We start from the raw sequence: 24,407 nt of genomic DNA, 5'->3' as shown, positions 1-24,407 counted from the left end.
CAAATTTCATCCCGATCCTTTAAGATGTTTTGACGTGATAGAGTAACATCCATGCACACAATTTCACTAACTTTCGCTTTTATAATTATTATAATTATTAGAAAAACAATCAATGGGATCGGGAGTATCACTATTTGTATAATTATACACGGAAACAATATATTTGACTGAGTCATCATCCCTATTCTACATTTACATTCAAACTCGGAATAAACATGTGGAAGTAGCGGTTTCTCACACAAATATTTACACCGAAACGAAGAACAAGCCACTGCAGTATTTTGCTAGAAGTATAGTACCTCTTATTTGTATACGTACAGACATACACACAAATAAATTGGAAAGTTATAATTCGCTAACATGGGGCTCAAACATCACACCTATTCGTAATTCGTTCTACGTTACATTTATTTGACATCGTTGTTATCTTACTTAAAATACACGTTTAAATGTATTTTTATCGAAAATTTAAATTTAATTTATAACAATAACATTTTACAGAAGCCAATAACAGAATATTACACAATTCGTAATGATAAGCACAACCGGCTTGAGACTTACAAACCACTGAGGGCGCCTTAAAGCGGAATGAAAATTGAAATCATGCCCTTCCTGGAAATCCCTCGGGAACAAAGACAACCGGCTATTTACTATTGTTAGGACAAGTTTATTTCAATACCAAACCCCTTAAATACGAATTTAATTTATGTTGAAGAATACCAAGCTATTATTAATTTTGTTAAAACTAAATCAGTGACAAGCTTTCAATTTTAAACCCCTAACATCCTACCTCGTATAATCATGTAAATCCATTCATAGATATATACTTTACGCCTTAAAACACAACGTTGACACATCACTATGAACTAATATAATTGCATATTTGTTCATGTACATAGCGCTTGGAAACTTGAGAAAGGAAATAGAAAGCGTCAATGAACAACAATGTCACAGGATCACAATATAAATTCATCATCGGCATATAAGGCTCTCTTCTCGTGCTGCGCAGACGCCGTGGGGCGGGGCGAGGAACAGCTTGCCGTTCGCGCATGCGCACAGCTGGTAAATGTTCTGGTGGTGAGGATCGTGCGTGTGCGCGGACGGCGGTAGTGGTAACGCCGATTTTAACTTTGGCATAAATATACTGGGTGCGTCTAGACGAATCTGGAATAAATGGAAACATTGTTTTCGATTTGACAAAAACTAGATAAACTGAAAAAAGGTTACATACACATCCACACAAGGACGCCAATTGAGATTTTTCCCACACCCGGACCTTAATCGAGATTATCTCCGGTAGGGTCCAATAGACTCCTTCTAGCATTAACACAAACATATCTCTTTTATAATATACTTTTCATAAAACGGGTAAAAATATTATTCATCTTAAAGCATTCATTACAAATGAGAACAGATGCTTACCGAGCCGGCAACGGATCTGAGTCGGAAGGTAGTGAGGCAGCTGGCGCTGATGTCGCCGGCGCGGGACTCCAGCACTATGTTCTGTGCTGCGTGCATCTCCAGCGAACGCGTCGGTGACTCCAGCCTGTTCGCGAACGGTGGAGTGTACTTTTTGTTTGGTTTAAATAAGGTTTCACTGTTTGTGGAGTGTCGTATAAATATACTCGGATGATGGATTGTACAATACTCAAGACTAATCACTTAGGTTATTTATTTCTTAACGGCTAGCTGTTGATGAATGACCACCTAAAATAAACTGCTTATTATCTTAAAAGAAAGCCAACAAAAATAACCAGTTAAAATCTTTCACTCCAAAAGTGTCTGTCTTCTTTTTCCGACGGTTTATATTTTTATTTCAACCTATAAATATTTATCACGACATTCATTACACTAACTGTCCACCACTTTATTGGAAACTCGGAAAATCTGTCATTAAATAAACAGCAATGTTCCAATAAATTTTGCGAAACATGTGGTAAAGGCATGCTTTCGATCGGACAACAAACTTCAGTCGGTGCGTTTGACATAACTGTATGTTCAAACTAACGAGTTCTAACTTCCTCTGCGACGAGGACAAAGCTCGTAAATTTGGTAAAGTACAAACACACAAATATACTTACACCAATGGTTTTGAAGGGGGGGCTTTGACTAGGGGTGTCTGCGCGGCGGCTTGTATGGTGACGCCGGCAGGGCTGACCACCGTCAGTGTTTCTGCCCCGATTGTGACCGAGTCCTGCCCCGCGCCGAGTAACAGCGCTCCCCGGGCGTCGCGCACTTCTAACCGACCCACGTTCACTTCGAAACGATCGTGGCCTAAAAAGTTTCTCAGTATTTAGAATACACACCACTAAAGAGCTCTTTTAAACAAAACGTTTACACCTCTGCTTCCATTCAAAACAAAGGCTTAGCACTTAGCACTTACCTAGATATAATCTACTCTGTAACAGTCCGTGCGAGTCTCTAGTAGAAACGGTAAAATTTCGAGAAGCTTCCATGTAAATTGGATACCCTCGACGTGACTTGATGGTGGACGCGAAGAGAGAATCCAACATTAGAGCTTGTCCTAAGAGTTGTAATCCTCCTGGTACTATACGGAGTTGGCCCATTCCTTCCTAAAAGACAATAAAGATTCATAAAAAAAATATAACAGTAAGTACCAAAATTTAATAATCGTAACGATGTCTTACCGAATTAAAATCCAGAACTTTCAGTACCCATAGTGTGAGTGCGAGATTGATGACCATCATCAGCATAAGAGTCATGACCAGTATGTACAGGCATTTCTTCCGCCAGCCGTAGATGCCTACCTTGAACTGACTGTTATAGCTGTTCCTGATGGAGTCAGCCTTTGTGTCCCTACTGGTATTGTTGTGCAGTATCGGCTCCGGAGTGATCTTGTCAGCGTACGGTATTCTGCAAGAAAGATCATTATGCTTTAAACAATGCACTATTCAGTCGGAAAATCTCAATATCTGTTTCGAATTGATTGCTGTTTTTACAATGTTTTGTGTAAAAAAATAATTAAGTGGTTGTTGTTGCTTATTGGAGGTTAGTTTTTTGGTCGCATATACGCTAAATGAACGTTAATTGTACATCATCATAAGTTGTATTTGGAGAACTAACTTAATTATAGTAGATACCTTATTATATATAACTTTGTTATTTAATCTAAATTAACAGAGTAAAATATATGTGTCTCAAGTTTGTCCGAGTTAGTTTGTAGTCATAATGTTGTTTCAAGTTAAACAAGTGGAACGCAAGAAAACTGTTGATAAGTGTGTCGCTATAATTAGTATTTATATGCAACATTATTTTGAAATAGTCTACAAAAGTATAAAGAAGAAAAGTATGTACGACTAGCTTCTGCCAGCGGCTTCCCGGGATAAAAAGTATCACCCAAATCAGCTCATACCCTGTTTGTATACAAAATTACATTCAAATCCGTTCAGTAGTTTCAGCGTGATTGACAGACAAACAAACTTTCACGTTTATAATATTAGTGTGATGTTAGAAATGGTTCGCTCTACAAAAAAACCTTTAATGATACTCCTGCTAACCTCATCGGAGAAAAAACATAATATCACATTAAAATAAATATAAATCTATCGCAGTAAAAGCCGGACCAGTTTAAAAACATATTTAAAGTTAAAGGAGATTATTAAATGTTATTTAACACACATCGTCATAAAACTGGCTTCATTCGTTCAGTTTTACATTCCAATTTGGGGTAGTTTGTAGGGCGGGGGTGGGGGGGAACGAAATATGCTCGACAACACGACTTCCACGCGTATTCGTACCATTAAAAACGTCTGTTTTTACTTCGACAGCGAATAAAATGCAGTTTTATTTTTAAAATCATTTTATTGTTTTTTAAAACAAGCCTTTTTATAGGCCAGGAATAAATATGTACTCGTACTTTAATGGTGGTCATAAATTCTTAATTACTATTTTCAAAATGGTGTAGCGTGGTTTATTACTGGAGTTTATTATTATGTAAATGTTGTAAATGCATTGTGTTAGAAAACTATGCATTTTATTCAATAATTTGTTTGAATTAACTTGGGTGCAAGGGCCGATTGAGTTATAGCACAAGGTTCTATGCTCGACTAACGAAAAGAGCATTTTACTGAATATTTAGATTCCTAACTGCAATATCATACTTAAGTAAAAAATGCAAAAAAATATACGTATAAAGTAACAGTAGCTTTTAAATGTTTTTAATAAAATCTCTCAATTTTTTAAATAATAACATAATGAACAAAAGCTGATACTAATTATTTTTTAATGTAACTATTGTAAAATAAAGAATTTGTATTGTATTATATTGCATAGTTGACCTTTCATAATAGAATGTTAAAAAAGCCAAGTGGCTCTTGTATCAGATGTCTGCTAATGGCCAGCCACTTTCTGTACCGTTGTCGCCGTAGATTACATTTTCTTCCACTCTTAACGCCGACTACATGAACTTGTATGCGGGTATAGGAAAATTTTCTATTTACTATTTTTGAAATCTGTTTACTGCTACTATAAGATAATAATAGAATAAAGTCTTATTTGCTCCAATAGAAAAGTGTAATATGTGTAGTTTTCTCACTCTATACTGTATAGTTCTCATCTAATCATCTAGCATTTTTTTTAAGAGCAAGTATTCCACATCACATCTAATGTAGGGTACGTTACACTCTAAACAAAATAATGAAATCTTCTTCACCAATTCACTTAAAACAACGTTGTTTGCAACTGTCAAATGCCATACACTAACACAACGTGAAAACAAAAGAATTCACAGCCTAACCCAGCATTCCAATCAAATTTTTAACATCAAACTAAACTAGCAACATGGACGGAATACCAAATGATGGTTGAAAAAATTTAATAGAGATTGTTCCCCAATATTCAGTGTCATACGAAACATATTTCTATCCGACGCATATGAAAATAGCCCATCGTACATATATTCGTGAAACTGGCCACCGTTAGCGAGCAAGCGTCATAAATTTACAAGGATTCGGGGACGACAGGGCATTGCACACTGAAAAATTCTAGTAAGCTCCCTCAGGATGTAAGGGATATATTTACAAGTGCATCACAGGAAGCAGAGGAGAGGAATTACCCTCCTGTGTCTCGTCTCGACCGGCGACAATCATGTCCTATGTATTATAGTTTGTGTTCACGTTTTTACTTTATTTGACCAAATGTGATACATAAAAGGTTTTGCATTTTAGTTAGAGAGTGGGAAATCAATATCATGGATAATTTATCTAAAAAGAAATAATACTTACAATTAATTTACGAACAAATTGCACAAACAAACTATTGATTGCAAGAATGCTAACTTTTATAATAGCCAGTTGAGTGACTAAGTGAAATAATCTATGTAGTTTTGTAACGAACACAGGACAATCTCTTCGACACAGCGGATCCTGGCGGAGAGCCAAGAAAAATCTTAAAAGAAGATATAATATTACAAAGTAAAATAATAAACTAAACTCTTTCTTACAGAAATATGTAGTTTAGGCAGACTAAATTCTAGTTTAGAACAAAAAATACTATTTAGTTTTTAGGGATTACTAAAATAAGTGTTTTAAACTACAACTTTTTTAACTGCACGGTTGGTGTGGTGGCTAGGCACGCAGCGGGTAGCAGGTTCGGTTCCCGCACGGAGCAACTCTTTGTGTGATCCACAAATTTTTGTTTCGGATCTGGGTGTCATGTGTATGTATATGGTAAACCTACGAAACAGGAAAAAATCCTAATGTGGGACAACGTTGTTTTAATATAAAAAATATGGTTGAAAATGTCTTTCTTCTCTCCTATATACACCCAATAATACCTGTGTGAGCAGTGTACAATACCATACCTCCATTTGCAATAAAATTCCTACCTTTTCTGTTCTATCAGTGTTCAGAGACAATAGCTATTTATAATGTGGAATGTACTTAACAGAAAATGCATTCTCAGCGCAAACTTCAGCGAGTTGACACGCAGAGTGCTCTGACCGCAAGGGATTCCGATGCTGGCAATCTTCTTGTATACACCTACTTATGTTGTTAATTTTGTTTGTTTGTGTCGTGGCACGACGTTGACAATATTATGCTAGTTGGTTAACGGCCTGCTTTGAATGTGAATGTGAATAGCTGCTGCTGTGGTAGATAATTAAGAAATGGTTTAACCGCCGTACATTTAATGGTTACTTAATATAGTCGTTAGCATTTGTTTTTGGAACAAAATCGTAGTAAGGAAACAGTATCGTACTAAGGAGTAGTTTAAGTAATTATTAAAAGTCTCTGAGTGTGGCATATAGTGAAACATTGTAAAAGAGACACTGTTTAGAGCCTCGTGTAAACTATGATTGTATTATTATTAGTAAATTATGAGTAATATAAGAAGCCTCTAAGACGGGAATCACAATTTTAACTGACATGTCCAGATGTCTATATTTTATGTGAGTGAATAGGTTGCTTATGGGCAGACTTATGCTGCTTATGCTCTATTGTAGGCCACATCATCACTTACCCACCAGCGGCGAGATAGCAGCCCATCAAATATAAATAATGTCATAAAATTTCCAGATTCAGATTTACACATAGCATAACAGACTATCCTAAAACACAACACTATCCCGTTGATAGTGAGGTTCAATATTCCACATGCATGTTCTGAATATTTATCCAGCGAACATTCAGTTATTCTAGACTACATATAGTGCAAACCATTTCAACTTTGTTTTTTTGAATCAATGCATTGGAATATCGAGAAAACGTTTTAAGAACAATTGAAAGTGAATTTAAAAGATTTCAATGTATAACTCCATCTTTTTAAAAAAGTTGTTTAAGAAATGTATTTTCAAAAAATCATTTTGGTATAATCATTTAGGTATAATATTCACAGAAATTTTGAATTGAAACATCGCATGGAATCTTTGAAGCGAGTGCCTTCAGGATTTAGGATAAGCCTGATACAATGAGACTCATGAAGCTCCAAAATGTACATTCATTCAGTCGCCTGCCAAACCAAGGCGACTGTGCGTACTAAAGCGTCTAAAGCCATCTACATTTCCCACTACCGAACATAATACCAGGTATATTTACAAGGATTCTCTTGAAAAGTTTTTTAACGCGAATTACTAAGTAAAATATTTAACCTCAAATATTTATTCATCACAACTAGGAAAACTATAGCTATATCCATGCTGTATTCCAATCTTCTTGCTTTGTAATAGTGAAGGTTTTTGGAATTGCCTGAAATCCTGATTCCGAGCTACAAGGACCTTCGTAATCGAATTACCAATAAACGCTTGTATGGGTCGAATCGAAGACTTAACCTTGTGTCCAATTGTCGCTCCTGTGTGTTCCCCAGAAAGGAAATTATTCAATTCCTAAAATAGATTAAATTTTAAAAAGGTCTGTGGTTTCTTAGTTTAAACTTTTAACATTATTTCTGATCACGCAAACGTAATATTACACGTTTTTTATCCAAGTCCTAAAGTGGTGCAATTATTATAAAGCCGAACATTTTTTCGACAAGACTTGGGAAAATAAAAAGGTGAAATCTGCGCGAGAAGGTTCCTTCACTTTATCTCCCAGTCCAGTCTCCCAACACGTTTGGAGGGTTTACGCGGCATTAGAAACCAATTACACGAATAATACCCACCGGTTGCCCTCGTCTTTATACTTTTTGCTTTAGATCAACTGTGAAAACATGATTATATTATGTTCCCGCAGTTTCATCGTCTTCTGCTAATAAAATTTCACACTTATGAGAATGAAAGGCAAATAATGCTAATACTGATTAATGCAGTGTTCCGCTTACGATTAGTTAATGTTACGATGTGTCAGGAATGTTATATTATTGCATTAAATACATAATAGAGATAAAAGGTAGAAATGGGGTGGAATCTAATAAATTCTCTGTGCGGAAGCGTAAACGATGTACGCAGAGACGGGCACGTAGCATCGCCTCGTAGCGGCGCTCGTAGCCCGTAGCCTCGTAGCTCGTAGTCGTGCTCGGTAGCCGGAGGGGTGGGCACCGCAAATGAGCCATATTAATCATCCCCCATCACGGTAGCTCGACTTTTGAGCTTCCTCTGTTGCCAGATTCTCCTTAATAAGGCAACCTTTTCCTCTTTCGAAGAATAAATGGAGATAATGAAATACTACTTAAATGTGAGTACTGTTACTGAATCTGATGAATTGTATTTCGAAACAAAACTTCTATAGGAACGTTGACAAAATAATTCCAAAAATTATATCATGTACTTTTTAAACTATGGATTATTTAGAAATAAAAAACAATGCCTACATTTCTGAATGAATAAATAGTGTGGTAACCCTTCTCATAGCTGCAATTTAGCCTGTGTCTATACACATCGACTTTATATTGATTTTAGGATAACATCTGTAGACTCGAATATCGAAGCTATAATTAGGTAGTATGAAGCAACAAATTGGTGTACCAGAAATGTTTGCTCACAGAAGTACTGTAATTATATAGAATAGGTTACATGCTCACACATATGTAAAGTTGACTACTTTAAACTGTTTTCGAGCACAATTTGAGAGAAATACTTTACGGACCATGCCTTTATGTCATATGACATAATAATTAAAGTACAAATTATATCTATTAATTTCCAACATTTTAATTTTAGCATACAAATAGAATATTTTTGTAAATCATAATAATTTTCTCAGTTTACTAGTCATTCCACCGCCCCTGAAAATTAACACCCACCAGGTGTAAAACTAAAAGCAGCCTGCATGGAGCTAGAAAAGAAAGGCGAAGTATTCTCGCCATAAAAGCACATCATTTCATATTCGGTGCTAAATTTTGAATGCAGTAATAACAGCAAAAAACCCCTCAACATTTGGAGTGAGATGTATCGTATTATTTAAAGAGATTGATGTGAAGAAATATAAATTCGTAAAGCTGGAACAAAATGGTTGCTACCCATAACCATTTTACGTAAGCATAAATAGCGACGATTCCTGTTGATTTCTTTTTTGTGATTGTACCATTTATTTTACTTTGTGATTTGTAAGAAAGCTAATAATAATAAAATTGGAAAAACAGAACTGAAGATACAAGCAAAATTTTTCCTCTTTGTTGTTTCAAACCGGATAGTTTGCAAACAAACAAAATCCTGGCCAGCTGGTAACACCTACGTAGTTACGTATGTATACTGGATACGTGTAACGTGGTTTGTCTGGTGCAACTGCAGTAAACAGAATAGAGCGCATTGTTTGCGCGTTATGACAGATACAGTGGGTAGTATGAAATTACTGGTATTTTATAGAAGCGCTAGGTGGGGATAGTTTAGCAGCGTGTGCTAATTGAGCGTTTCAACACGCGCCGCCGGCCGGAATGCGCGGCCGCCGCACATTCGTTAGCAATATTCCGCTAACGAACCAAACTAATGGCTATTAAGTTGAATAACGTAGCACTTTGCGCCACGAATACCGTACACATTCCCACTGACAGATGTTTCTAGAATCATACACACCGGCCTTTTCACAAAACTGCATTTTTCCATTTTTCACGACCTTTTTGCTTTGCATCCGTATTGGTAAAATATACCATTCAGTGACGACAAATATTTCACTGCGTATACCTTTGACATTCCACGAGCACGTGTAGCGATGCAATGCAATGTATGCTCTACATCTTGCACTACACACGAAGCTGAATTTATGGCAGCTTGCTGACTTACTGTTTTATACGAATAGGTGTTTCTAGTACTAGCAAAGTTTAGCACTAAAAATAATACGATAACAAAAGTTTTTCCTTATCTTCCTAAACGGGTGTGGACTGAATTCAAAGATTTTAAAACATGTAAAATACACGATTTTCAGTACAGTAACCAGAATAAATATCTGCTTAATATTAAAGCTTAAATATTAATCACAATGCCAAACGCAAACTATTTAACTCCCTTTAAAACACCATGCACCGTATTAAAGAAACCTGATTCTATACAACGGAACGCTTTTCAAGGAATCTTTTCGTGTTTTAACTTTCTCGCGGAGAAAAAGGTGGTAATACCAATGAAAGAAGTCGGTTAATGTTTTCGCTGAACATTTTCAGTGAGAACGTTGCCGTCGTGTAGTCGTGTAGGCCGCGCCTTCGAAATAAGAAAATCCGCAGCACTCAGGCTGTCACCCCACAGTAAGCTGTGTAAGCTCAGACGATGGGAGAGCTATAAATTAAGTTTTCAATTTGCCAATGACGCATCGCTAAGACTGTGAACCGAGCACCCTTCCTAATATATTTTAGACATGGTTCGCTTTCACGATGCTCACGTAATTTTATACTCGCTGCAGCGATATTTCAATATATTTACTCTAAAACTGAAAACAACAATAACAACACAAACTACGCGAACAATTTGCACAGACATAATAGCAGACGGTAATACAGTATCGGAGCTGCTATTACGTATTTAAATGATCAAATTATGTTTAGTTGTGTACATTTCATAAATACAGAGGATGTTTAGCGTGGAGGGCCGACGCCGACGGTGGTTGCATGCAGCAAAATGCAGCGTAGCGCTCCATTATGTGGGTCATAAATCAAGTGCATTGAAATCTCCTTCCTCCTTCGTGTCGGTGAGCCATCGCCGAGCGACGGATATTTGAACCAATGCACCGCCGAACCGACAGCGCTACACCGCTACACCGCTACGCCGCTACACCTCGTAGCTGTTTGTAGCTACGTGGCTACGACGAAACTACGCGTCCTATCTACGCTGTATCTTAAACTTCAAGCGCCCAATATTGGACGGCTTGTAAAAGTTTTGTTCAAACATAGAGTTGATATCGAAATGTTTGTCTTAGAATTAGATATCTGGGTGTTTACTTTAGCAATGTTGTCCGTTTATATTACCATTAAACTAATTAGGTAATCTATGTTTCATATGACATTAGCAAAACAGCATCATTTTCCGTTTGTCTAGGTGAGTACTCATATCTCAAACTCAAACAACAGGCACAAACTGCAGATTTGTTTAAGTGTATATTGTTTTATTTAGACAAGAATGTCGGCGAGTACAACAAAGTTATGTGACGTTGTGTGGCGGCACAATGGGCCGGGAGTCGGGTGGCGGCCACCCAGCGTTCCGAGGACACCCATTCACTCTCTGCTACTCAATGGCTTTTGCATGTTGCATTCTGTACCGCATTCTACTCGTAACTCGCGCACGCTCTAATATTTCTATCGGCGCCAAATTGTGGCCTATTGACTGCATTCGATGTTAATCTGCATACATTACAGCGTAATGTATAGTAGTTTAATATTTATATTTGTTGTGCTGTCGCCGTGCAGGTGGGTCGTTTTGGTGAGCGGTAATTATACGGTGGCTTTTATTTTGATGTGTTTATTCATGTGGTTTTTATTTATTTTATAGTAGAACACTATTTATATGCTACAGTCACTAAACGCTCAAACACTGAGAATACTTTAAAACGCTAAGCAAATAAAATTGGATTAGATGAATGTATCCAACAAACATAATTTTTTTTATATAACAAAACACATTTTCTTCTCCAAACCAAACCTCAACTCTTAAATATTTTTCTAGCAACAGCCAACAGTTTACGGGATTATCGCTCGAGTATCGTGGGTGCATCGAATAGGTACCGCGTGTCATGTACGGGGTAACCGGGTAACTCTGACATGACGCTCGACTCAGCAAAATGTCAAAGGGAAATTGAAAATTAATTTATGCTCCTAACCCTCACTCCCTCAGCTCGGGGACTGTAAATCACCAGCTTGCTACTCTTCGTGTCCAGCCGTCGTGTGATTGTGTATTGTGACATGTTCATAATGTCTTCTGTCATCGTTCTGAATAATTCCTCTGTATCATACAACTACAGTAGCGTAAACTCCGTTGGAATTGTAATTTTGTAACAAATATAGATATAGAAAATCGAGGTAGTTTTATTTAGGGATTTTGTATTAAAATTCTTTGTGATAAATCCAATGCTAAATTATACCACGCTTAACAATAAATTCTAAAAATCTCAATTTCATTGTTTTAATAGTAGTAGTTTCAACATGTGCAAATTGTAATAAATTATACGTAGTAATGTATAAAAATATAACGATCATTTATTTTAAGCGGCTGTGCATTTTGTTCATGAGAACACATTTTAAAGCTTAATTTGTTAAATATATAAGCGTGCTAAATTGAACAATATTTAAAACGGATTTATTGAAATTATTCTTAAACATTGTTCATTAATTCTATGTCGACAGGAACCAATCAATTAAGAATTCTATGTCTACAATAATTGAGTACAATATCAAAAACAATAAATATTTATATTACAAACTGTTGAACAATCACAACTCCATTGAAACAAACCACAAACTTGCACACACTCTTCCTCAACTACTCCTCGCTATAAATTGGCTTATAGGCACAAATATTAGCGGAACACAAACTTATTAAATTAACAAAAAACACACTCTACTACTATTAAAATAAAGTTCATTTTTATAAACCTTTTACGTATTAACCGAGTGTGGCGGCAGTACATGTAATGCGAGGCTGAACGCACTCGTGGGACGAGTCCAAAAAGAGTCGTAAATACTCCCGACGCCGCTCACTTATAAATTAGGATCATAAAGCAGTTGCCGAACTTTGTTGGCGGCACGACGACCATAAAACAACGCTTACCCGACGGGATCGACGGCGCTGCTCATGCATCGCTACTGATCTTTCAATTCCGAGGATTATACTGTATAATATGACGCTTATATACAGATTAATTTCTTACAACTTCGAATGAAAGTGTGTCTCCGGTTTCGAGAATGATTGCAACTATAAGGCTAATTATTTCTATTTATAGTGACGGCGCGGTTAAAAAAGGTAGAATAGGTGATGGTAGAATACCAAGAAAATGCTTATTAGGGAAATATAATACAGAATCGGTGATCAGAAATTGTTACACGGATTTCAGATTATTTTTTATCTAAAACTAGCCAGGCATTTGACCGCAATCTCACCTGATGGTAAGTGAAGATGCAGTCGAAGATGGAACAAACAATTACCTGTCTAGAAACATTACTGGCTGTAAATTATTTCAGAATAAAAAAACTTTAAAGAGACAAATACGTGGGAAAAGCAACAGATGGAAAACTATTTTGAAAAGAATATACCAAATGCTTTTAAAAAAAAAACGAATCTATTCCTTTTTTAAAATACTCAATACAGCGTTTTTTTCTGTGTGCCGATAATAAGAACCTGAGCAATAACAATAACGTGTCTCTCAATCGCGTATTGCGTCGCGTAGCGGTGACACTACGCCAGTGAGGAAAATTACCCTTACCTTACCCAGGAACGTTACCCTTCCGACCCTCGCTGGGGTCAATGGGTTACAGTGACAACGATTGTGATTAGTTCGGGACAACCCCTAATTGTGCAAGTTAAGGTCAATTAATATGACCTTGAAGTCAGAATAGACACATGCATTTTGAACCGATATGTAGTAATATAAATTACTGATTTTGGTTATGGTTGATTAACAAAATTATATTTTAGAAGTTTTTAGATGCACTTTTATAGTATTGTTTTTAATACGTAAACACAAACTGTTTAGTTTTATTTTAGTATAATTTAATTGTTTTATTTTAATTAGATTTAATTTGTTATTAGTTTGAATGTAAATTTTACGAATTTAACACGTTAACCGCCGCTAAATGTCGGTCACTGGTGACCAACGCTTAGCGGAAGATTTGCCTTCAACAGTTTTCTTTAACAGTTAAAGTTATAAACACTTAAAGTTATTTACCTTTAAATTAAACATCAAGATGTTATGTGACCAAGAAGTTAACTGCGAAAGGTTGAGAGAATTGATATTCATAGCTAAACCATCCGTTTTTATTCGTCTTAATGCTTGTTATTAAGACAATAAAAACTAATTCAATCTTTCTTTATTGCCTCGAGTTAGACATAAAAAAAATATAATATTAGGTACATAAGTTGTCCACAGAGAGAATAATTTTTCATAGTCTTATTTAACCAAAGTAAAGTTAGGCCATTTATTAAGAAAGACAATAAACGAGCGCAAATAGTATTTATCTTCAAGTTAATTAAAACAATTTTTATGTAGCTGTCAATCACTTGGATACAAGAATTTCATTACAAGTGAATTATATGAACGATTTGGTATGGTTAAGAAAAAGTTAATGAGATTAGTTAGAAGCTTAAAAGTAATTCCAATATGTAGCCTAGCATCAAAACTATACTAATAAATAATAAAATACTTACTAAATATAAAGCTTACTTTAAGAATGATTTTAAAGTTAAAATTTCCATTAATTTTATAAATTTAATTGTGCCCAGTATATGACAATAAGCTCACGCTCTATTACATGAATTTTATTTGATTGTCATAAATAAAATGCTGTATTTCTTTTTTATAATAAATAAATAATAATAATAATGAGACTTATAAGACAAATAGTGAAAAGTGAGAATACATTGTACAGTGGCATTACGTGCCGTAATGTGCCTACCCCTTCGGGGATAAAAGGCGTGACATTGACGTTGAATCTCCATTAATTATATCAAGACAATAAATCAAATTGCTTTTAAACAACTTCGAGAATAGTACAAACTCCCTGCAGAACTTGATCCAAAGTATGAAATTCACACTCGATATTTATTATATTGTCATAATTAGTCCATCCATTGTGAATTACTGCGCCGAGCCAATACGTAACAACATTACACGCTGAATGAAATGAATCATTAAGTCTGTCAGCTTTCCATCAATTAGCATTTCATGGATTGTAAAATTGAATTATATTCATATTAACAGGTGACCACAATTTTATAATTAGTTTACCCAAAACTTTGCTTTCAGCGCGCGTTAGTTAGTAATTGATAAATTGAACACGCTAACATTGTGGAATAATGCTTTTGAAATTTGGTTTATTATTATATTCAGAGAGTTGCTGTTCAATGGTCCTGCATACATAAGTAGAATTGAATGTCAACTAATGATGACTCGATAGCGTTCAATAATATGTATTTCCTCGGAAATCACAGATAAATCTATTGTGCATAATATAACATATTGCCCGTATTTATCGGCAAGGAATCATTAGGGTGCTTTTCCAGCAGAAATGAACTATATAGGTATTCTACGAAGATGTTATAGCTAAGCTGTGAAACTATGTAACCATTTCCAATGATACTAAGCTATGTAGCTGTGCGAGGAAGATGTACAAGGAGATGCACCGTCGCCAAGTAGCCGTGTGAGGTAGATGCGCAGCTCGAGTATGCGATGTATCAATAGTATGGAAGCCATCCATAGCACCCATCCATAGAAATATAAAAAAACATAGCTTAGCTGAATCCGTTTCCACCATTGCTAAGTTATGTGAACCAATAAATATGATTCGTGGAAGCCAAACACATCCACAGCAACGTAACAAAGCTCATCTCTGGTGGAAAAGCACCTTAAGCATACACCGAGAACATCGAAAAAAACGATTATATTTATGCACTATTTAAGTGATTTTACGCCTGTGAGTAAAAAGTCATTTTAAGTTTTAAAACTAGGTAACCATATACATCACTACTATTACCTGGCACAAACTATAAACGGAACACAACCACGCTAATACACATAGACTTATCATTTTATTCGGCGGCGGCAGATGTTGAAGTTTAACTCATCATTTCGAAATCGCGAAATCGCTTGGAAGTAATTCGCGAAGGCGAGCTCCCCGCAGACGCTTTACTTACAAGCACTTGAAGTTAGTTGGGACCAAGTTGGCCGGCTTTCCACTCATACACTCCGTAACGACAACTTACTCACTTTTGCTCACTTGAGGCTTTGCGCCACCGAATATCAAGAGCTCTATGTTTGTTTGTAGCTGTTCAACTATTCCGTGAATTGATTAGATTAGTATTATTAGGCTTTGAAGTTATTTTAAACTTCATTTCTAGTTGTAGTACTGTTGTCATTACGTGTTAAAACCCTGTTATGGCTGTAGGAATACAAATTAACTTGCTCTTAATTAGTTTCGGTTTTGGGCTTGTGCCTTAATCGAGCTAAGTATCGTTTAATTTTATACCAATTCTTAGACTTTTGTGGAATTTCAGGCACGTGTTCTTGAATTGGGTATTAGAGCTTTGCTGTGAGAATTACTCTGTTCTTTAAGTAATTACTACAAGTTATACCAAAACATATTGATAAAATCATCGATATTAACCGAAATATAAATTATATTTCAGTTCACGCGTGCAGCATACCTTCGCAGATTCGCATCGTCTAAGAGTAACGTGAGTGTAAATAATTCAGTCGATGCGAAGCCTGCTCCCCGGGGCTTTGCTCCGAATACCAACATCTGATCTGTGATTGCGCACGATAAATCTATTCCTCTCAGCACACCGATTGTTGTTTATCTCTCGTATTGCAAATAAATATATTCACATCTCATTTAGAGAGAATAACATTTGTTTTGTTGCGATGCATGTGAAGTTTGGTTAAAAATTTCACGTATGAAAGTCAAAAGAGAATGGAAGGCGACAATAATGTCTGGGTATGGAATGTTCGGCCCGTGGCTGGGCGGGTAAACAAGCCAAAGCCGTGTGAGGACGTGACACGCAACACAAATCGCAGGCGCCTCGCGCCGCGCCGCGCCGCTGCGAGCCCGCTCCGTGCCACACTGCACGCTACGCTCGCGCTGCGGTTCACACCTACTCAATTGTTACTTTGACAATTATGCCGCGTTGGTATGGACTCCGAACATGTGTCTGGATTATATGATAAAAATCTGACGTGCTTTTGAATAGTATTAGATCTATTTTCGAGTTGATTACGTAATATTTTTTAACAGTTTTATTTAGTTTGTGTTTAAGTTTCTACCTAATCACTCGTATATGGAAACTGTCACGTAGCGGTACTTAAATTTGCCGCTCAATTTAGAATCACAACGATATGACCACAGATACAGTAATAATATATTTGCAATTTACCAAACTAAAGAAAATAATAATGCCATTGCAAATTGCAATCTTTTGTGGAGTTCGATTCGAGTAATCAAATAAACCGCTACTGAAATGATTTCGTGATTCCAAATATTTTAATTGACAAACAGAAATGCCGGGAAAATAGCGCTTAAATTGTGCTTGCATTTGCGGGATGTTAATTCAATGAATAAACATCACGTCAGAACAACATCAAAATCCACTTCCTGCTAGCTATGGCGATGCCTCACTTGCCATGCAATTCAATTAAGCTCACTTTTTATGCAGAACGAATACACGTTCGCAGGTGAATCTGTTACCCAATTAGCCTATTATTACCATCATAATGATTCCGTCGTAAAAACTACGATTACCTAATATTATGCCCATTATCAGCTCCATTGTCCCACGAAGAAAATTCATTATACTAGGATTCATACCATCTAAAACCCAGTTTGCGTGACTTTACATAATTATCAAGAAAATGATCACGTTTACTTGGATGCTATACATTCAGATTTCATAAAACAAATTGTTGGTTTTACTAAAACTTTCCTTCAATTGTATTAGTTGGAAATTGATCGCTAATGTTGTTCGGAATTTTTGATCGTTAACCTAATTTGTTGATCGACCGCGGTGACGTACGCGCTGTACGCTGTACGCCGTACAAGTACGCGGCTCGTAATTGACACGGTGTGCTACAAGAGATTTCCCTGAGTACCTACGAGCGTTTGTTTCAACGGAACATAAAATTTACATGTACATAAGTTATTTGCGCCGGAGGTGCGTCGGCTCGTAAATCTCGCGACAAGGGGATTTCTGTTTGTGAAGTTTCTTTTTTATTTCCACTTTATCTGTGTAACGTAAAGAACTGTGAATACTCAGGCGCAACTCTGAACCCGCTCAACTTCAATAAATCAATTTGTGCACTTACCCGTACTTATAATGTTCTCAGAGAGTTCGGTACGTGTCGAGACCGGCTCTGAATATGTTACACTTTCATCGCATAAAGATGTGAATGTAATTCTATATTTTTATTACACGGCACTCTCCAAAATACTTGTTTTAACTTCTTTTCTTTTACTTTCCAAACACATTTCGTGAGTGTGATAATTTATTTTTCAACGTCAGTATAAATTACGAAAGCCTGAAACTGTCCGCAATACTTTATGACATTTTAAACAGCCGTTGTCAGTCCACCACATCCAATTTAAGCCTTTTAAGAATCACTTAAATGCAACAGAGCCTTTTCAGCCGAAATAAAATAAGCAGACGAAACGGTTTGTCCAGTTCGTCGAGTTCATTTTGCATCACAAAGTTAGATGTGTTTGTCGTTCTATTTTAAACGCGATAACGCCAACTTTCCAGTCCTCGAAATGTGAATACCTTGTTGCGAAAATGTGACTAACGGAAACTGTGTACAAGTAACTCGGCTGTCCTTCGGTGGCTCACGGAGCTCACACCGCCGCGCTCCCTGCCTGCCTGCCACCCTACTGCTCGCTGCACATACTCGCCCGTCGCCACTCGGCAGTCGGCACCCACTCTGATCTCTTTATTATTATAACAAACAACATTATTCACTTCTTACTACACTTTTTTTGTATTGTATTCGTACGTAATACGCGTTACAAACACAAAGGAAAGTTGCCAACACACAACCTAACGCCTGCAGTATTTGAATTTACATGCACAGCAATATATCACAACTAATCCTTTCTGAGGTTGACATTTAGATTTATAGCAGACAAAATAATTTTCTAAGGAGTTGAATACATTAATGAATATTTTCTGCTAAACGTATTTAATTAATTTAATTAAAGCTTTTATGATGCGTGAGTTATAATACGCATAAAGGTTCTGCCCATATATTATTATGATGTTATCAGTTAATACCTGAGTATAAAATTATGTGCAGTTCAATTACTTCAATAAATTACATATAATTAAATAAAGGACTCTAAATAAAAATTATTGCTAACTGCCATCTGCAACCAAAGAACTTGTAATGCAATTGTATTTTTAAACTTTTTACTAATGGTGCGAGGTGCTGCCGCGATAGCCTACAAGACAATCTTAATTTAAAACCTAAATATATAGATTTACCAGTAAACTATTTGTTAAAACTATTTAGCTTTAGTTAAATAGATCCGTTTTAGAGGAGTTAATCAAATATTAATAATTTAAATTAGTCATAAAACAATGGCTTGTTAAATTACTAAATTTGTATTTCAAACAACGCGCTGTATCAAACAAATACAGCTAAATTATTGATATTGTTTTAATTCATTTAATTATCTAATTGAAATACTATCAAAATATTGAAGTAGGTATTATTAGGTTTTCATACAATGAAAATTATTATTCGTTAAGTATATTCTCATAGGTAGGAAACGATCAGAGAAAAATGAATATATTGAATAGGTATTGCAAAATTGAAGTTACCTCATTATATTATTTTTGGGGATAGATTTTGAGAAGAATGACATGAAAGAGAAAAAAGTCTGTGGTAGAATGATGTTTGGTAGAGAAGAATGGAAAAAATGGAAAAAAGTATGTACAACCATGTTGAACCGACCCGAAGTAGCAAGGTGAAGTAGAGATGTAGTTAGCGTAATAACCACTTTTTTAATAGTTGGTCACTATACATATACCTATATTTAAGAAGACAAATCGCAATTATAAACCGGTATATGTATACTAACAGTGGAGCTTTTTTCAAAACATCTATTAGACCAAAATACGATAAAGAATTTCAAAGGAATGCCAATACTTTTTAAAGCAGCATAAAATTCTAATCAAAAAATAATGTTACCTGAACATACTACGTGCAGTAAATGACTAGTAAAACTCATACAAGAACTTGTAGTACAGACAATGGGAGTAGTATTACAAGACCGACTAGTGAATTTAAATGTTTCTACTTACCGACCGCAATTTCAAACTTCCTACGCTTTAATTTATATGAAAATTTCTTACATTACAACTTTTACATATGATCCATTTAAAATTTAAAATGAGGTGTTAATACTTATTTAAACTTTGGTCCTTTATATCACCTTACTTGATATTACAATTTGTGCGTCCGAGCACAACATAATGAAGGCGAAAGAATATAAACATAATTCGCACATTCACGCAAAGTTATATCTTCGTGCCCTGAATAAAAATGATCGTGATAATGAAACGATAAACATGGCACAATATTTAAAAGAAAAATTTTGTTCCTGCAAATGTTAAATTAGCAGGAACAAGTAGGAAGGGCGAGAGTAAAGTTTCAGTTGAAATTAATGAAGATTACAAAATTCACGGCCATTGAGTTCGCCGCTTCGTCGAACCTTTGACTCTAAGTTGCTTGTTAGACTAAATTGAGAGAAATAATAGCACTCATTTGTTTGGTTTAAACGTTCCCAGTCGCGACCGACGGCGGTAGTTATTATTTCACCGCAATCCAAACGCCCAATAAAGTAATATCGTCCCCATTTATTAATTGTTGCCAATAAAAAATGGTTTAGACTTGATTTATTTATCTACTGTTTTGCATTCGTTTTTTGTAACAACTTTTCGCACTTTTGATAAGTTTTATGTAATAAAGATTATTTTAATAGGATAGATGACACATTTTTATTTTAATGTCCGGCTTGTAGATTATTTTAAAACATTAGACATGTATTTTTTACTTTAATACTTTGGAAGATATATTGTTTAAAAATATCGCGTGACGTTACTTCTAGGCAGATACGTTTTACAAGTAGAAATGACGTATTTGCTCCCGCTCCTAAACTTTGATTCGTTTTATATAAGTATTGTTATCTTATATGAAAAATTAAAAAATACTTGTCTAACATTTATTCATTACGTAACTGACGCACTATTTAGATTTTTTTATTTTCATATCCATCATCCCTATTGTTGCTGGGCTTGTTTTTATATAAAAGATTTTTATTTTTTCGAGAAATTAAAAGTAGGAGAAACTTCTCAGAATTGTCTTATTTTCTAGGAAATATTTATTTCTATAAATTCCAGTTATGTTTTTATTCTAAAAGACCAGCAACAACCATTGCACTTCAGTCTAGGAAAACATATTGTGTGGAAGTTGTGTGTTATTTTTAAATACTTTTAAATGAACTCGTCTCATTTTAAGACAGTTTACTCTGTACTGCAACATAGAAAATAACTAAACATTTCGAATACTAGTGGGAAAAATTACATTATTTAGTATCGAATTCTAAAGGAAAGTTATTTACCTGACACAGGTATTTTAATATAAGCTATTCAGGAAAGAAAACCCTTTATGTTCCCCCGTGTCTAAAATCGAAACTCTAAAAAAGTGTAAACATTAACGTAAAGACAAACGGTGAAGGATAATATCGTGAGGAAACCTAGGCTTATAATTTCTGATTATAAGTGTGAAATCGCCAACCCAGCAAGCGATGTGATTAATGCTCATCATACCTTCTCCATGTGAGAAGTGGCGTTTGGTCAGCAGTACCCACATACAGGCTGTTGATGATGATGAAAAAAGTATAAAGCCGTAGAAACAATACCAAAACATAGCTGTGATTATGAATAATATTAATAAAATAAAATCCTTAATATTTAGCACAAATAACGTAATTTCATTGGATAGAGCCACAGGTCTCGAGTTCGAAACCTAATTCGTACAATATTACAAAGTTAGATAATTGTGAAGCCACGGAACTTTCCTAGAACTACTAATGAATACTATCTAGTCGAAAACAAAATAACAAAGTAATTAAAAGTACATTTTAGATTTTTCCTTACTCAGTGCTATATTTAGAAAAACTTTTTAAGAGATTTAATTGACTATTAGCCGTATCCATACAGTTAAAAGTTCTACAGTTCTCTAGTTAAACGTGAAAATACCTAGTTTACACTTACTTAACATTAAGTTTAATAACAACTCCATCGTCTTCGAAATTACATGTATATGTCACAAAAATAGAAGAGCAGTTTTATCAGTTTAACTTTGTTTTTGTATAAAAGTATTTTATCATGACAAAAGGTTTATTTTATTTAAAAATAATGGTACGAATTCGGTCGCACGCTTTTTTTGGCATTATGACATAATTCCATACCCAGTGTGTAAAATTCCGGGAAGTACAAAGTTGCCAATAGCACATACACCTTTGCCGCTTTCCTGTCATACTTTAAATAAAATCAATATCTATAGCAAATGAGTCACTAAAATGTTTTACAGTACTTTTAACCGTAAATCTGCCCTAAAATAATATTTCGATCATATTTTACGACGGCAAAGACAAAAGCATGTAAAAGAAGTAAGAAAATGCGAAAAGATACTCACTTTCGTCCTTTATGGTCGGTGTAAACAATGTGGTTCCTGGCGGCGGGAGTCTGCCGACTCCGGCCTAGCGAGTGCGAGTCCATCATCCGCGGGCCATTCTCCGCGCGCCACCAACACTGCGGCCTGCCATGCAGAAACAAATCTGTGCCTTAGCCTTGCCACACACAGCCGCGGACGTTCCCCAACTGTCTGAGTGTTCAGTTAGTGACCGCTTCGGTGAATTACTCCCCGGCCACGTTTAACAAGTTCGGATGGCCGGCTTGTTAGAGCTCGCTGCTCTCCACCGACATTGTATACACAGTTTCGACTTCTTAGCTGTGAAAGTTTCACCCGCTCTGTTGATTTTGTTTGTTAACATTGTCCTGTTCAAGAACTGTTCTAGATTTATATCCTTTGTGTTTGTTCACTTTGTAAAATCAAGCGCAGCATGGACATTTCGTATTGCGTCGGTACTCGTCCGTTATGGATTTATTGTTTAAACTTTGTTTACAGTGTTATCGTGTTAAATCGTACATCTGAAACGAAACTTCAGTTGTGAAACTACGTTCTTTTTCTTCGAGAGATATTTTACTGAGAGTTAGCACGTTTATATTTTACACTAGTATTCTTATAGTACCAAGATTTGGTACCAAATAACACTAAGTACTGACTGTTCAAAGCTACCGAGCAGCGTATAATTAGAGGTACATAAGCCATATATCAAGACGCATGTTCCCAGTCTTGTAGAGGCTTATATAACCATTTCCTCGGCAGTACACTGGAGGACAATATACCTGTATACAAGGGGGATATATAAAACTGTTTACATAAGCACTTATTTATCTTCTACGGGTAGGCGGAGCTTGGGATCGAGGCGGGCTTATTTGGAATCGACAAGGAGGTGGAGTGGAGGCTTCTACTTGTTTATCAATACCTTCTGCGCTTAGCTGTACGCAGCCGACAATCATAAAAATTAATGAACATGTCAAAATGTAGCAAAAGACCATGTTTCGTCTTTAATCAAGTCCCCAACAGTGACTCATAAATTATGTGATAATTAAGAATCTCTAACTAATAAAAGTGGATATTTTTAGAACCAAATATTTCCTAAAGGTTAAATAAAATGTTTTCTCGTTTCATAAATTATATTTCGCAAGACAGTGTACAAATGGGCTTTAATTAACTGGGGAATGTCGGCGAAACAGCAAATATGCCAGGATCGGGCGAGCGCCCCGCGCGCCGCCGCCGCTCGGCCACGCTAACTACGATTTACATTCCCTCTTATTTATTTACAAGATACAGCAACACAATTTAATTTAATTTACAGACTGGGGTAATTTTATTTCGCAAACCGACTAACGAAACCGACGTTAATCAGTACGAAAATATTCCGAATGGAATATATTGCGAAAACTATCCGTTAAACCCATTTTCATAACAGTACAATTACTTTATTAAAAGTAAAGTAAAATATTCAGATTTATTTTTGTAATTTAAAAGAATTTATCAATACTCACTCCTATTATTCGCCAACAATATACATTGGCCGCAGCCGTGTAATTATGAAAGTTCACGTTAATATAGCTTTCTAAGCTTATTTTAAAATAATGGGAATATTTTGTAATGAAAGTTGTGAATTTATACGTCAGCATTCATTTATAAATCACTCATAAAGTTTAGAATACGATGCAACCTACATTCTCCCGCGTTACGAACTAAGTTACGCTCGCGGCGCGGATCCGGACAGAGTGTTCCGTGCACTCACCTCCAAGGCTCAGAGCCGACTGAGCTCTGTACTCTTTACTCCGAAACGTTATCCTTCCAACTCAAACCACTTAGGAACAAATATCAACCCTAGTGCATACAACATAAAGTCCAAATTTTCTTTCACATCATCCCTGAAAACCGTTCCCGACGATGGAGTGAGAATTCGAGAGAATACGTCACGAAAATCTAATTCTTCGTACGCGAACATAATGACGGCTTTAGAACTGAAGATGACGGAGCCTCAAAATTTTCGTGAAATGACGAGGCTCGGAGTAGGAGCCTCTATGTTTAAGTTCGGAGGGTTCATATTCCAGGTAATGTGGCCACGGAGAGGCGGTCGTAAGGTTTCGAGGGGTGGCGCGTAAAACAGGCGCATGCGTAAATCTCTTGAATTAT

The 24,407-nt window shown here is 35.9% G+C and overlaps 1 protein-coding gene across 3 annotated transcripts; it reads right to left on the bottom strand.

The window, feature by feature from the left end:
• On the bottom strand, positions 1-24,041 carry LOC118263503 (delta-sarcoglycan). Of its 3 annotated transcripts, none has more exons than XM_035575534.2 (7): positions 23,762-24,041; positions 22,266-22,780; positions 2,649-2,874; positions 2,384-2,573; positions 2,082-2,274; positions 1,423-1,546; positions 1-1,164 (listed from the first exon to the last, which is right to left on the bottom strand). In XM_035575534.2, the coding sequence occupies exons 2-7, from the start codon at positions 22,349-22,351 to the stop codon at positions 973-975; spliced, it is 1,011 nt and encodes a 336-aa protein (XP_035431427.1). In that variant the 5' UTR covers positions 22,352-22,780; positions 23,762-24,041; the 3' UTR covers positions 1-972. The 3 variants fall into 3 exon arrangements, with proteins under 3 accessions (XP_035431427.1, XP_035431429.1, XP_035431428.1); XM_035575536.2 differs by having other exon boundaries at positions 22,266-22,388; XM_035575535.2 differs by having other exon boundaries at positions 23,942-24,006.
• Between the last annotated feature and the right edge of the window lie 366 nt (positions 24,042-24,407).

This window comes from Spodoptera frugiperda, chromosome 27 (assembly GCF_023101765.2).
Source record: "Spodoptera frugiperda isolate SF20-4 chromosome 27, AGI-APGP_CSIRO_Sfru_2.0, whole genome shotgun sequence".
Taxonomy (NCBI): domain Eukaryota; kingdom Metazoa; phylum Arthropoda; class Insecta; order Lepidoptera; family Noctuidae; genus Spodoptera; species Spodoptera frugiperda.
This window is presented reverse-complemented; position numbering and strand designations above follow the sequence as displayed.

Coding starts and splice junctions, on each gene's coding strand:
- LOC118263503 (XM_035575534.2), bottom strand. CDS start 22,351: ATGATGGACTCGCACTCGCTAGGCCGGAGTCGGCAGACTCCCGCCGCC. Junction 2,875..22,265: donor ACCGACCATAAAGGACGAAA/GTGAGTATCTTT, acceptor TCTTTCTTGCAG/AATACCGTACGCTGACAAGA. Junction 2,275..2,383: donor ACAGAGTAGATTATATCTAG/GTAAGTGCTAAG, acceptor GAAACTTTTTAG/GCCACGATCGTTTCGAAGTG.